This window comes from Bufo gargarizans, chromosome 7, assembly GCF_014858855.1.
Source record: "Bufo gargarizans isolate SCDJY-AF-19 chromosome 7, ASM1485885v1, whole genome shotgun sequence".
Taxonomy (NCBI): domain Eukaryota; kingdom Metazoa; phylum Chordata; class Amphibia; order Anura; family Bufonidae; genus Bufo; species Bufo gargarizans.
Window position 1 is genome coordinate 187,020,805 of NC_058086.1, and position 15,554 is coordinate 187,036,358.

General features: G+C 42.4%; 1 protein-coding gene across 3 annotated transcripts in view; it reads left to right on the forward strand.

The window, feature by feature from the left end:
• The window catches only part of FLNB (filamin B), a 217,114-nt gene that overhangs the window by 155,596 nt on the left and 45,964 nt on the right, over nucleotides 1-15,554 (forward strand). For 2 of the 3 annotated variants that reach the window (XM_044302263.1, XM_044302264.1), the window contains exons 19-25: nucleotides 2,003-2,120; nucleotides 2,231-2,493; nucleotides 2,647-3,244; nucleotides 3,343-3,516; nucleotides 5,197-5,359; nucleotides 6,840-7,000; nucleotides 9,767-9,934. In XM_044302263.1, the coding sequence (XP_044158198.1) occupies nucleotides 2,003-2,120; nucleotides 2,231-2,493; nucleotides 2,647-3,244; nucleotides 3,343-3,516; nucleotides 5,197-5,359; nucleotides 6,840-7,000; nucleotides 9,767-9,934 (1,645 nt within the window). Of the gene's footprint in view, nucleotides 1-2,002; nucleotides 2,121-2,230; nucleotides 2,494-2,646; nucleotides 3,245-3,342; nucleotides 3,517-5,196; nucleotides 5,360-6,839; nucleotides 7,001-9,766; nucleotides 9,935-12,317; nucleotides 12,411-15,554 lie in introns of all 3 variants that reach the window. The other variant, XM_044302265.1, reaches the window with a different exon arrangement.

The window sequence follows — 15,554 nt, forward strand, 5'->3', positions numbered from 1 at the left end:
TACGGCCATTAACCCCAGTGTATACTCTTTCAGTTTTTGACATTTATACCTGTTCTGTATCTTTTAATGTTCTGGCTAGAGTTTAGTAGGTCCTAATTGGAAAATTAAAGGGTTGGTATGGGTGACATCATTTAAATATTTAAAATTACTAAATGTGGACGAGCAGTCAAGCAGAAGCCACAATGCCGCCCCTAACACTTGAACCCCTAGAATGAATGAAATAGTGAGATATATTTAACGAATGTGTTCTGAGAATTACAAGCTAATCGACTAATCCAGTACAAGGCGTATGCTCTCTAAAGTGTCTTATACAGATACAAGTTTGCAGTATAAACCCCCTAAACATCTATATCAAAATCATATACTGTAGATAACCCCATGGTGGAGTTAATGTCCTGATTCTCTTTAATAACTCCTGATGTGGAGACAATCTAATCTCACAGTTCAGCGTTCCTCTTAATTAGAACTCAATTAGAGAGGTGTCTGCTCCTTTTTCTTTTTTTTATACGTAACACATTTAGCTGGAAAACGATGACTGGAAAATGTCTCTGGCAAGTTACAATTGAGCTGTGTATATATTCCAGCTCCTTGGCAGCCATGAGGACATTCATAGAACATGCAGCACGTGCGCCAAGGCGTACAAAACAAGCTCGCTGTGTTGTGCATGTGCCAAAAAGGACTCTAAGAAATCCAGTTTGTGGGCTGCTGTAGTCTACGAGCCTGGCTGATGTGATTCTGAAAATAAACACCATGGTTGTTCTTAAAATGTTTGTTTGTTCGGACCAGAAACAGAATTACCTTCTGAAGAGTCGAAGTGGAAGTAAGAAATTTGAAGACCATTTTACTGCTTAGTTGTGCCGGTAAAAGTTGTGCAGTGAACTCCTAATCCCAATTTTTTTTATTTACAATAGATTTTGAGGTCTACCTTTTTAAAGGGGTTTACCCACAATGGACATTTTATCACTTATCCACAGGGGGGCTCATCTCCATCAGTCCCATAGACATTTTGCTAGAGCAGAGGTCAAGCCTTTGCCCTGCCACTGCAATCAAACTTCTTCTCACCGTGGTTTTGCAGGGAGGAGGAAGGAGGGGGCTTTGAAACTTTTTGTTTCTTAGCAGTGGGAGACCTAGAAGTGTGGCCAGAGGCGGATTGTCTATAGACCGTACAGGGAAATTTCCCGGTGGTCCCATATCCAGAGGGCCACTCAATGATCTGCTGCTCAACGGTCACAGGTGCCCTCCTGAACTCAACTGTATTACCATCCTCATGATGGTGATACAGTTGAATACTGTGGTTGGGGAAGCACTATTTTGTGCTGTCCTGTGGAATTAGAGGCCATGCCTACTTCTGTTGTTCCTGCCTACTTCTTTTGGTTTGTTTTCTGTCAATTTGGACCTGCCTACAACATGGGGCCACTTTTAGATTTTTTTCCAGGGCCACTTAAAGTTCCCAATCCGGCCTCCTGTGATCAGACATTTATCATGTTTCCTATGGCTAGGAATTCATAGGTATCCTTCACTGGACTTGGATTTACCAAATTCAAGAATATAAATGGTTAATAAACTGGTCAACCCTTTCTTCAAAGGAAGGTACCCCATTGATCACCACCAATCCATCTGCTGAAACCAGTGGCCACATATTTAATGTGCTGGTCATGCAAAGTCTGCCAGAGCCAGAGTGATTTTCTTTTTGGCTAATACAAGGCACCCCTTTTAAAAATGTCCATATATTTTAATAGGACCATTGGGACAATCCGTTTTTTGTTTTTGTTTGTTTGTTTTTAATGGTTACTCTTGCAGAGGAAAGTGAGGTCTCTGTTCTCTAGTCTACCCCCTCTATTTTTTTTAATGCAAGAAGTTTTTAAACGTATGTAACTTGTAGTACCGTATATAATTATGGAACCAATCTTTCATACAATCCCTTTGCCTACGTTGTCTCCCAATTTGTTAAATTTACACTTGGTAGAAAACAAAAATTAAAAACAAAATCTTTGTTTTCTAGGGCAAGATGAAAATAGATGTGCATTATGGAGGAGACCCTATTCCTAAAAGCCCATTCTCTGTTGGGGTTGCTGCTCCTTTGGACCTGAGTAAGATAAAGATCAATGGACTAGACAGTAGTAAGTAAATCGTATAATGATAATTCATGTACACTTGGTTTCTGTATCATATTATTTGCATATATTGGGTTATTACCCTTGTTAAAGGCGCTTTGGCTTTCTGTCTTCAGGGGTGGAAGTTGGTAAGGACCAGGAATTTAACGTGGACACGAAGGGTGCTGGTGGCCAAGGTAAAGTGGATGTGAAAATTACGAGTGCCAGCAAGAAACATGTCCCTTGTTTGGTGGAGCCTGTTACCGGCAAGGAATGCAGCTCTGTAAAGTATATCCCCAAGGAAGAAGGTGTGTACAATGTGGAGGTAAACTACGATGGGAACCCAGTACCTGGAAGTCCATACAGTGTGGAAGCCACCTTACCTCCTGATCCCACAAAGGTAACCTGGAATTTTATAAAGGCACCATATTTGTACATCCAACTTAGCATATATGCTAGTCCACAGACAATTGTGCTACCTTTAGCCTGTTTGTTGACTAGCAGATATTATTTTTATATGTGATCACCCATAAGTCATTTTTGAATCCCATAGGTTAAAGCGTATGGACCAGGCTTGAAAGGAGGCCTTGTTGGAAAACCAGCTGAATTTACAATTGATACTAAAGGAGCAGGGACTGGAGGTCTGGGATTAACTGTTGAAGGACCTTGTGAAGCCAAGATTGAATGTTCTGATAATGGTGATGGTACCTGCTCCGTTTCATATCTGCCAACGACACCTGGAGAATACTTTGTGAACATTCTCTTTGAGGAGACTCATATCCCAGGGTCTCCATTCCAGGCTGACATCGAAATGCCCTTTGATCATACTAAAGTAATTGCAACTGGTCCTGGGTTAGACCACGGTAAAGTAGGGGAGGCTGGCTTGATTCACGTGGACTGTTCAGAAGCAGGTCCCGGAGTACTCACGATGGAAGCAGTGTCTGATTCTGGCTCCAAAGCTGAGGTCTACATTCAGGATAACAGCGATGAAACCCATAGCATCACCTACGTTCCAATGTTTGCTGGCATGTATACATTGTCCATGAAGTATGGAGGAGAACAAGTGCCAAAGTTTCCAGCTAGGGTTAAGATTGACCCATCAGTGGATACCAGTAAAATCAAAGTGTTTGGACCTGGAGTGGAAGGAGAGGGTAAGAAACAATGTAATGTGCTGTTCTGATGCAACATTTAATCTTGGAACAAATTTGGAGGATCTAACCATATTCTATGAACATATCTCATTGCACAGGCGTATTTAGAGAAGCTACAACCAATTTTACTGTGGATGCCCGATCTCTGACTCGAACCGGGGGGAATCACATCAAGACCAAGATCTCAAATCCATCTGGAGCCTCCACAGATTGCGAGGTCACAGATAAGGGTGATGGGACTTATGAGGTGGAGTACACGCCTTTTGAAAAAGGTAAAATGCGGCATGATTACCATGGTTTTAAGACCGTCAATGCCATAGGAACAATCATTAGCAGCATCATTTTTTTTTTTTTATTGCACTTTGGCCCAGGAGCTTAAGTCATGCCTCTGTTCATATAAATGTATCTGATATTGTGTTTGAGACCAGGCCATGTTTTGTGGGGTCCAGGATTCCCAATTCATATGTTTTTCAAGTACAGTAAAACTTCCTTATCTGGCATCTGATAATCCAGCATTATAGAGTCTGGAATTTCGCAAGATTAGAAGCAACCTCCAGATCATGAGGCTTCTCAGCTTAAAGGGGTTGTCTCACAACAAGCGGCATTTATTATGTAGACGAAGTTAATACAAGGCAAATACTAATGTATTGTGATTGTCCATATTGCCTCCTTTGCTGGCTGGATTCATTTTTCCATCACATTATACATGGCTCATATCCAGGGGTTAAGACCACCTCTGCAGTGCAGATACCAGAGAGGCTGGCGCTTTCTCCTAGATCAGGGATCTCCAGCTGTTCTGAAACTACAACTCCCAGAATCCTCTTTTAATTTCTGTGAGAGCTACAAGATCAGGCAAGTAAGTGTTCATGCTGGGAGTTGTAGTTTTACAGCATCTGGAGTGCAGCAGGTTGCTGATCCCTGTCCTAGATGGTGCAGGTTTCAGTTTCTGGCACATTGAAAGCCAGAAGATGCACCACATTTTTTTAAGAGGAGCACGTCACTTAATGCATTTAGGGCATCTTACTCCACTGCACTTTTTAAAGCCAGTCTTAGTAAATCTCCCCTAGTGCATCAACGGTCTCAACCTAAAGGGGTATGCCATATCTGCCATTCATGACTGTAAATGGTTGGAATGCCCATCAAATGCACCTGCTGGTGGCGGCTGGAATAACGGAAAAAGCAGAACTCGCTGTGCTACGTTGTTTCTGTAGCTCTCATTTACTTCTATGGGAGTGACGGAAACCGCTTAGCACAGCACTTCTCGCTGGTGTTAACCCCAGCCGACGCATATGATGGGTATTCTGATCCTTGCCATTAATGACTGAGCTGGAAATACCCCTTTTAAAGGGCGTGCTGGTGGCTTGGGCACCCAGAGCTTGCACCCCTGACCACTGGTGTCCAAACCCATGGAAATGCTGCTGCACAAAATGCAGCAACATCCCTTCCTTTATTGATTTGGCAGTGTGATTTAGGCCCGAAACGCTCCACCATGAGGAGTGGCATCCATAAAAGGCACCAAGAAATGCATGACTGGCACTAACTACATGGGTGTATCAGTTACTGTAATCTAAAGGTCAAATATGGATTTGCAGCGAAACCGCCTTTAGTGTCAGACACGACAACTAACATCATGAAGAAAAAATGTCCTGTGTACAGTACACACAGTATCCGATGACTCACCAGCTGCCGGAGGACCGAACAAATAGAAAAAAAAAGTAGTTTCTGTTTGTTTTGCTGCCGATTGCAGTAACCCCAAACCACGCCGCGTTTAATCCCACTTCTGTTTTGTGGTTTCTGAAGTAATGCATCTATGAAATAAGAAACCGAAACAGGAAAACTATTAGGATGTGGAGGACAAGATTTTTTTTTTATCCATTTGGCGCCAGTCGACTGATTTTCCTTAAAATGAATGCCCACCATTTGGCTATCTTCTACAATATTCTGCTTTCTAGGTGTCCACACGGTGAAGGTAACCTATGACGATGAACCTGTCCCTAAAAGTCCATTTAAAGTTGGCGTGACGGAAGGATGTTTCCCTTCGCGTGTAAAGGCCGAGGGTCCGGGGCTACAGGAGGCTCTCGCTAACAAACCAAACGCCTTTTCTGTTATCACACGGTAAGAAGTAACCAATGACCTGACTCAAAAACCTAGTAGATGTAGGAGTAGTGGTGAATAGTCAGCCATGAGTCCTCCCGCTCAGGGGTGGACCAGCCTGCTAGTGTATCTGAGATCCTCTGGCGGGCCCAGGCTCTGGCACAATAATGGGCACCATAGATCCAGCAGAAGACAACCCCGCTTGGGTCATAACTTGTTTCTATATTGAGATGTTATCATCTGTCTGTATTATAACATTTAAAGAGGTTTTCTTGTGAAGACATGTCTTGGTGATCCGGCCAAACTGCAGCCAACCATATCTACATCTAGTAGTACATGCCCACCTCTAAAATTAAATGGCCTGCAATGAAATACATGGACGATCCAGGACTTCAGTAGCGCACTCTCTGCTCTGCCATATAGTGGTTAAGGTCCTAAGTGGGGACCGCTCTGTGTTATGCATATACATTAGCCTATTTGGAAAGGGGCAGTTGTAAACATCCCTTTAATTTCTGTTCCTATTGTTCTAGGCAAGGCCTTCTTAAAGGGGTTGATCAACCACTTAAATTTTTTTAAAAAGTGATACTAGCCGTATCCATCCCCCTGCTCCCAATGGAATTCTTCCTGGGTCCCCCGCTAGTCTTCTTCCTGCTTCCGCTCAACATGTAACCACTGCAGCCAATCACTGGCTGTAGCAGTGACCTTATCGGTCATTCTGGTGTAGTGGTCACAGACATGCAAATTGTTCCTTTAGGAGGTGTTTTTGCATCCTTTGAAGGGGGTTGTCCATGCATACTCTCCCGCCCAATCTAACCTGGGGCTTATAAAGACACAACTGCGTACTGGACAGGCAGGTTGCCAAGGCCAGAGAGTATTGTGCATGGGTACTTATTAGTGGCTTGGTATCAGATGATTGTCTAGTTTGCAGTTGTGTCTCCATGCAGGTGTCAAGCAAGAAAGTTTGCCTAGACAACCCCTTTAAAGGGGTTGTCCACTGTTTTTACTATTGTTGGCTTTACCTCAGGATGGGCCACCAATATCTGATTGACAGGGATCTGACAACCCACACCCCCGCCGATCAGCCATTTTGTAGTAGCTCCAGCTTTATCCATTGCGTAGTGGATGGAGTTGTTTACTGCAGCCTTGTTTCCATTGAAGTGAGGGGTAGGAGCACTGCAGTAACCATTTCAGTCCACTGCACAACAGACAGCGCTGTGTAGCATCCCCTTTAAGGTCTATTGATGAAGCTGAGTAATTAAGCAAGTGCAAGAGATATTTTTTTTTATGTAGTTAGTTGCATATTCCTGTTTTTGGTCTGTATTACATACATTAATCCAATTACATAATTGTAAAACAATGTAATATTTGTCATGATACTCTTCTTCTAATGGAGCAATAGGCCATTAAACTCTGCATGAACCTGGTGGTTGACGCTGGGTCCAGAATTAAATATGGAGGTTAACCGATCGTTTAGTAATGACACGCTCGATGTCTGTTGCAGAGGCGCTGGAATTGGTGGTCTCGGAATAACAGTCGAGGGTCCCTCAGAATCCAAAATGTCTTGTAAGGACAATAAGGATGGAAGCTGCAGTGTAGAATATATTCCTTATGCTCCTGGAGACTACGACGTTAATATCACGTATGACGGGGAACATATTCCAGGTACTGTGACATCTGCCCTTTGCTTTATTTGGCTTAGTCTTTTTCTTGTTAATAATTGTTTCCATGTATAAATTACGACCATTGCTTCATAAACCTAATAAACAGCGCTTTCTGTGGTCTGTGCTGCTCTCACATTTTATGGGATACATGTATTTATTACCATAATTTTGTATCCAGCCTGTTCCATTAGTACATGGAGCGGTGACAGCATGAGCTAGCATCATGTCCTGTCTGTGGTTTTCCTCTCACTGTGTAATTATGTCTTACCAGTTTTATAGTAATTCAAAAGGGATGCATTAGTGGCGTGGAAGGGGGTACAATAGCACTGTGTCTTAATAGAAACTATTCTCAAGACTATGTCGGCCTCATCCCTGGGTTTTAGCTACAAATGAGAGCCTTTATAGGATATGTACACATTTTGGGGGCAATGTTTTATATTTTTTTATTATTGCATTGTGATTATTTTAAGTAAAAAATTGTTTTTTCAGTTGGTCTTTATTAAAAAATGTTTAGCCCCTTTCTCCGTACAGCCTTGAGATTCTCTAGTAGCAGACTCCTGTATTTTTACTGTTTCCGTCAGGCAGCTCAGCTGACTACTCCTTATATCTGACCTCCTAAACATTCATTACAGCTCTATTCTTATATTACTAATAAAAATATGGCTTAAATAATTGTTTATGACCTTTTAGTAATTACAGTAAAGTTTTATTAGATGACCATCTGAAAGTAAAAGTATAATTCACACAGCGAGAGAGTAAAGTCTTTATGACAAAATGGGTGAATATTTATAATAAAGACCAATTAAAAAAATGATTAGAATGAGTAAAATGCAATCATAAAAAAATGAAGGTGTACGTAGACTTTAAAGCCAATGTCCACCTTTTAGGCCATATCACTTTTAGGACCGCAACAATCTTTAATGACTAATGACTAATTTGATAATATATATTTATAGAAGGAGGAGCTTTTGCTTTTAAGTTACAGAGCTCTAAGTCCCCTGTCTAGGTAACTTTGAGTTAAAAGGAGTCTGTTGGCAGTTTTGACCATACTAAACTGCTAACAGCACTAAGTAGGGCCTGTGGAGAGCAGAACAACTTCCTTTTGTGGAGCTTTATTATCAGGAGTAGTGAGTATATGAAGTTTTATTCTGCCAGATTCTGTTCCTGTCCAGGAGGTGGATCTGCAACGGGTGCCTCCCCCTAGGGCCCTCTATAATGCTACCCAGGTGTAGGAATGCCGAGTGGTATAGTGCGGCCTAAAATATCTCTTTTATGTGTGTCACTGTGCTCCTACCTGGATACGGCTGGACCCCAGGCTTTGGCTCTGAAGCAATAAATAGGGGGAATAATTGAGGGATAAAAGAATAACTGGAGTCCAGATCTTGAGATGAAGTTCAATGGCAACTTTACTTTGCATAAACGTTCTCCAAAACAGTTTACAGGCTTTGTCTTGTTTCCGGCTTTAGCATGAAACTGGAAGGCAAACTCCACTCTGCTATATCTGTTTCTCTCTGACTCTGCTGTACTGACAGGCTGGCTGTATAACTCTTGTGTTTATTCTGTATGCTGCACTTCACTTTATAGTCTGACTCTAGGTTATGCCAGGGAATTTTCCTATTGGCTCTTGAGTAGAGATGAGCGAACTTCTGTTTTAAGTTCGGCGTCTAAAGTTCGGGGGCGGGTTAGCGGAGAATCCCGATCTGGAACCGGATATGGATTCCGACTTCCGTTGTGGTCCGTGGTAGCGGAATCAATAATGGCCGATTATTGATTCCGCTACCACGGACCACAACGGAAGTCGGAATCCATATCCGGTTCCAGATCGGGATTCTCCGCTAACCCGCCCCCGAACTTTAGACGCCGAACTTAAAACAGAAGTTCACTCATCTCTACTCTTGAGGCTTCAAGCTGTGGCCTCCATGGCCAGCATAGCTTAGGGTGCTCTGGCTGGCGTGGGCACCTCTAGCAGAGATGTGCCCCTCCCTGCACACCCTTCCCCTAGCTGGGGGTAAACTAGACTGACTAGGACTTCTGCCCCACCCTTCCTGCAGGAAGTAGGACTCACCCACCTCTCTCTAGAGGGGGAGGGGTGTTAGAATGGAACCTTTCATTCCATTCTATCTAAGTATAGCTCTGCCGGGTTTGCTGCCACCTGCTGGTGAACCAGGCACATTACATGAACAGTTACATAACATTAGAAATGCACAGTGTGGAGGACCTCGAATAAATGCATAAGAAGACATGAGGTTACACCAATAAAGACAGTAGTAAGGTGCAGAAGTGGTTACACCACTCTGGGGTGTAACAGATCTTCACTTTAAAGTGCTCTCTGCATTGAGCTGCTTCACAACCCTTCCTCTCTGCTCGGATTGACCCCCTTTAACATCCAACCAGGAGACCATTACAGCTGTCATTCAGAGCAGAGGAGAGCGGCTTTGAAGAAGCTCAATGCAGAGAGCATGGAGAAGCATCACCTCCAGGGCACCTGCAGGACCAGAACCTTGCAGAATAAGAGTTCATATTCACACTACTCCTGATTATGAAATACACTAAATGTATGCACCTGCCTTGTGCCGTTAGCATTTTTTGCAAGGTCCAAAGTACTGACGGACTCCTTTTAAATACCAAAAAGTGTATGTCTCTCTGGAACAAGATATGGGTTGAGGTATGTGGCTAGTGAGGTCTGCTTGCTGTGAGAGAGAATGTGGTAGATCATAGATGGGATATGAATTCTCCCTTCTGAGGCTCCATCTCTTCCATGTTGCAGGTAGTCCATTCAAGGTTCCTGTAAAAGATATCGTAGACCCCAGCAAAGTGAAAGTATCTGGCATCGGACTTGGAAATGCTGTACGGGCTAAAATTCCACAGCAGTTTACAGTAGACGCCAGCAAAGCTGGAATTGCCCCTCTTAGTGTTGAAGTAACTGGACCAAGAGGTAAGAGATTCTCATGTATTACATGCTCTGTTATAAAGCTTATTTTTTTAGTAGCCTATTCTGCCTTAATTTGTATATGGGTACCATTTCACTTTTTGGGAGGCCATTTTTCATAGCATCAAACGTTCAAAGACCTTCATATTTTCGAGAATTTATCATCTTCTTTTACTTAAAGCGTATTCAGTTATAAAACAACTTTTCCTTAATTGAGTAGTGCTGGTTAATATAAGGAACTTTGTAATATATTTTATTAAAGAGAAATAATTCTGTCTGCTTTTATCGGGCTGCTTTGCTCTTTCCTACTTTTAACATTGACATCTATCAAGAGGGTTGGGGATAGACTGCTGGATGAGAGGGACACAAACTACAGTTTCTTAGCTCTGCTACACTTAGCACTTTGGACTCTACTATATCTAGTAAGATGAGGCTCTTCCACTGTTCAGAGTGAGGTAATAAATCACCTCCTCTCTCCATAGACTTTTTGTGTGTGAGGCTGGACACAGAGAAAGAGTGCTAATAGATATAAGAGGTTGAATTAAGGGAAGAAGGAAGAAAGGAAGAAAGCAGCCTGGGAAGCCTAGGAGGAAGCATAATTCTTTAATGAGCTATATTACACAGTTTCTTATATTCACCTGTACATATGCATTTATGAAAACTTGTTTATAACTGGAGGTACACTTTAACTTTTGTACTTTATTTCCTGCATTAGACTTGCATAAGACACATCTATACACTGTGCGACTCAAGCTGCTTCCTTATATCCAACTGTGTAATATCCTGCTTCCCCTGCATATTATTTGTATACTGTACTCTGCATAGGCTTAAAGGCAATGGATACCTTTCCAACTAAATGTTTGCAACTTGTCTGTGCCTCTTAAGAAATGAAGGAACTCTGCAAAAAGTTGTAATTTTTTTTTTTCTACAGCTCCTCCGCAGACGATACATTTCCATGGTCACAGACTACAAACAAGCGCTGTATAGTCTGATCTTGCAGTCATACATGCTTTCATTTGTCCTCTACATTATGCTAATGTTTGGTAAATTAGCAAAAAGTAAACGGCAAGTAGAAGGGAATATGACTGCAGAATAAGGCCACTGTGCCCGTGTTGCGGACCGCAAACCGCAGGTCAGCAAAACACTGGCACCATCCGTGTGAACTCCGCATCGCAGTGCCGACCCATTGACTTCAATGGGTCTCCAATCCTCAAGATACAGCGAAAGGTAGGACATGTCCTATCTCTTGCGATGCAGAGGCATGGAAGCCCATGGAAGTGTTTTCACATGTTTCTGTGGGCTTCCTCTCCGCAAAAGATAGGACATGTGTTATCTTTCGCTGTACCTTGCGGATTGCGGACCCATTGAAGTCAATGGGACCACACCGCAATGCAGAGTTTGCACGGCCAGTGCCCGTGTTTTGCAAACCCACGGTTTGTTGAACACAAAACTGCCACAGTGGCAACATGGTCGTGTGAATGGGGTCTAAGACCGTACAATATTTGTTGCCACCATGGAGTCGCATAAGTCCGTATAGGAGCTGTAGAAACTAAACAGTAATAAATGTTTAATTACGTTATATTGCAAAGTTACTCCCCTTCTCACTTCAGATGCATTGGGACAATAAAAATTGCAAGAGTCTTTTTTTCAGCATATACAGCATCCTATGCCCCATTTCTGGCCCGTGACAAGTGCAGTAGTTTATGGCTACGTTGATATCTGTGGTAAAGCTAATCTGGTAGTTGGTTCCGGCAAAGGAACAGACTACCGGAGTTACCGTATCTGGCATAGCTGGATACAGCCGGACACCACCAGTTCCCATTGACTGTAATGGGATCCACCGGCTTGCCAGCTTTCGCCCAGACAAATACCGCTGCGACATTTGGCTGACAGAAAGCTGGCGTTTATACCATAAAGCTGCCAGATTCCATTATAGTCACTAGGGATCCAATGGTGTGCGGTGGTATCTGGCTATGGAGGATATGGTAACTCGGGTAGTAAGTTCCTATGTCAGAACAGATTACCAGATTACCTTTACCACAGATGTGAACCTGCCCTAAACTGATGATTATGAAATGAAGCTAAGTAAATAATTTTTCAAATTTATCCAATTTATATTATTATTCCATGTATTTTTTTTGGAGTTGGGGTTCTGCTTCAGAATTCTCCGCTCTCTAGCGCCCCCACCGCTAATGGACATGAAAGCTACTGTAACCCAACAATAAGTTTGATGTCCATCAATCTGTTGAATGGCCCAGAGACAGTAGATGATCTTCCGTTATCGTTGTTGTTTCTTGGCTCTTTGGCTCTGGATTCTTGCTTGTCCATGCCCATTATAAGTACTAACCTTGTTCTAATAGGTGGTGGCAATAACAGTATTTATTTCTAGTTGACGAGCCAGACTCCTTAATGAAACGGAGCCCCCTGAGAGCCCTCTCAGATTTCTTTAAAGGTGATTTCAAGCAGGATGCAAACGAGCCAGGTTTGGACTTTTGTCATCTGCTCCAGGAACGAGTGGAATATTAATCCTTGCTGATTTTTGGTCTGTCTCTGACTATCCCTCATTAGACTCACAATGATTATGGTTTTGTGTCACTTTAAATCTTCCAATATTCACTGGTGGAGAATATGGTTTACCATAAATTAAGAGGTGCGTTCCCAGGTCTGTAACTGGCTATTAACAATATCTATTGCCTATTGGTTTTGTAGGATAAGACTGGAGGTTGAAACTTATCCCAATCATCTTTTTTCTTGTTTCTGGAAACAGTGCCACCCTTGTCCATGGGCAATACACTATGTACTATTACTGCTCCACTCCAATTGCTTGAATGGGGCTTCACTACGATACCAGCCAGAGGCCAGGCACAGAGTGGCGCTCTTCCTGGAAAATAAGCTTACTTTTTAATTTTATTTTTATATCTGATAACTTCTAGAATTTAAAACCTTCATGAATGAGAAAGGTTATCCCACCAGATGTCACCCATGAGGTTTATAGCCAGCCATAAACATGGGCCGGGTGCCACCCAAATGAGCCAAATTAATTCCTACCATCATCTACTTTTCCAGACTCCATCCCAAAAACTCTCTCTCAGTTGGTGCATGCATATGGATAGAGGGCAGTAAACCCCCGCCAGACAGTGGCTTATCGTCCGAGGAATCAAAAGATTGGGTGTGTTGGAATCCATTGTGTTTTGGAGGCCCTCATATGTAGTATGGGTTTGGCCAGCCTTGGTTTATGCATATAGCCAAGGTGTCCTTCCATAATGGATTTAAAAAAATAATAATTATGGCAGATATAATGCCCACGAGAGCAAAGAAAATCCCCTGCCCCAGGACTTCCATTGATGATTATTGGCTTAGCAGTCAACTGTATAGGGAACGTCCGTTGATGGTGTGTGCAAGACTGCACACATTTTACCCTGAATTACCATGGCCCTGAAACACTGGTTGAGCAGTTTGTACAGGTGATTTAACCCTTACCTGTCATAACATAGTTTTGCCAGAGAGAGCGATATTATAGGCCAGGCAATGCCCCTCTGGATTTCTGGGAAAGATTGAAATTTGTTTTCCTAAGTCTGTCTGATGCCAGCAGATGTAAGATATGCAAATATTCATACCAGGAAGCCATCTCTTTCTGGGTAACTACCCTTTAACAGAGATGAGCAAAGACATTTTGCTTGGCTGCCTGAGAGGCCTTGGTTGGGGTAAGTCAATGTTCCTCTGGCTTTCTGGGAAAATTAAATGAAATGGAATATGAAAATTAGCACATCTTGCATATGCTGGGATCGGATAGGCTTAGGAAAATGTATTAGAATCTTTCCCAGTAACCCATATGGGCATTGCCTGGCATATATATAGATATAGATAGATAGATAGATAGATAGATATATATATATATATATATATATATATATATATATATATATATATATATAAAGCCCACTGTAACATACTAGTCTCTCTCTCTTTCGCCTGAAACGAATCACAAAAAAGTTGGATTTGTTAGAATCTAAAATTTTGGGGAATTTCGTAACAAATTCTAAGCCAGTATAATTGATGTGCTCATCCTTACTAAATTGTAATAACATTTTAATACAGTAATCTTTTGAGGTCCATACAATCTGGTATAGGTTGTCCAGGGCTAGAACTTTGCAGGTGCTTCCTTTGTATTATTTGGGGTATCTTCCAGTCTATACCATATTATATGTTGGTTTATAGTTCATCCAACTATGAAGCTAAGACGTGTACAAGTCTCTTTAACTGTTTTACCCGATCCGTATCAGATAGTCACTACTCTGGTTATGGAAACGTAGCTCGTGTTACAGACCCCGTGGGAACGCACCTGAGATGCAGCAGGCTATCCTGTTGAATGGTGTCGGCTGACAAGTACTATGCAGATGATTGCTGGACTGAACATGGAACAATCGGGTCCTTGTGCACGGGATTTAACAAGAGTACAAGATTGGGAAGTCAAAAGAAACTTCCGACATCACTGGGGAGTAAGGATGGAGTGCTGTGGAACGTAGCGTAGATCTGCTGGGGGAGCCTTTGTGGATCCTCCCTGTGTTGGGTCACTTTATATGAGCAGATTAAAGGTACATCAACATGCGGCAAATCTGCAGCGTTTTACAGTGCCAGCAATGTGGGTGAGATTTTAAGCATAAACTGACCTGCCGTGCAGATTTTAAAATTATGCCGAAAAATTCTACCATTGATTTTACTCTTTGCAACGCAGAGGGTAAAATCAGCAGCAAAATCAACAAATATTCTACGAAATCCAAACCAAATATTGTTGAGTTTGCTGGTGCAATGTTGGTACAATGCAAAGGTTGTACATTGTCATGCGTTGGATTTACAATTTTGCACTGCATGTTAATCTACATGCACATTCTTTTGCGGAAACTGTGCGCCGCCTGTGGATGAAACGTAAAAATCTCATACGCCTTGCTGCTAGTGCAAACTCTGTGGATTTTATGAATGCAGATCTGCTCGCAATATCCAGTGGCTGTCCCTTACTACGGGAAGCATGAATTAGTAACTTAGTTTGAAATGCAGTTCCACATGTCATCTAGTCCTGGCCTAACTTAAAGGGGCATTTTGGTTAAGTTATTCACAAGATGAGGCATAACAATTAGATCAGTGGGGATCCTTCTGTGGGGACCCCTGTACCCCGTGGGGCCCCCCCGACATAAATCTGGTACCGGTCAGGCGTGCGCGGAGCTGCTCTATTCATTTCTTTAGGAGTTCCAGAGACAGCAGATAGGCCCCTTTAAGTTCCTATGAGACAAGTCCGCAGTGCGCATTACATTCCTCTGTAAAACCACATCAAAACCAGATTGCAGTTTTTCCCATGCAGTTTCAGCTGCACCTCGTGTGAACATACTGCAATGGAAACTTGTCTTGCAAGCCAAGAATTTAGAGATGGACATATTGTCAATCCATGGAGCAAAAGGAAAATCGATTTGCCAATTGCATTCTTCAAAACTTTTCAAAATGGTCTCTGGAACTGAGCAATTCAATCCGCCCAGTGGTTCAGTCAGTAGGTTTTCTGTAGCCGCTGAGGTACAATTGTCTGTACAGCGACGCTGAATGGAAATAAACCTTAAACCAGGGATCTCAAACTGCG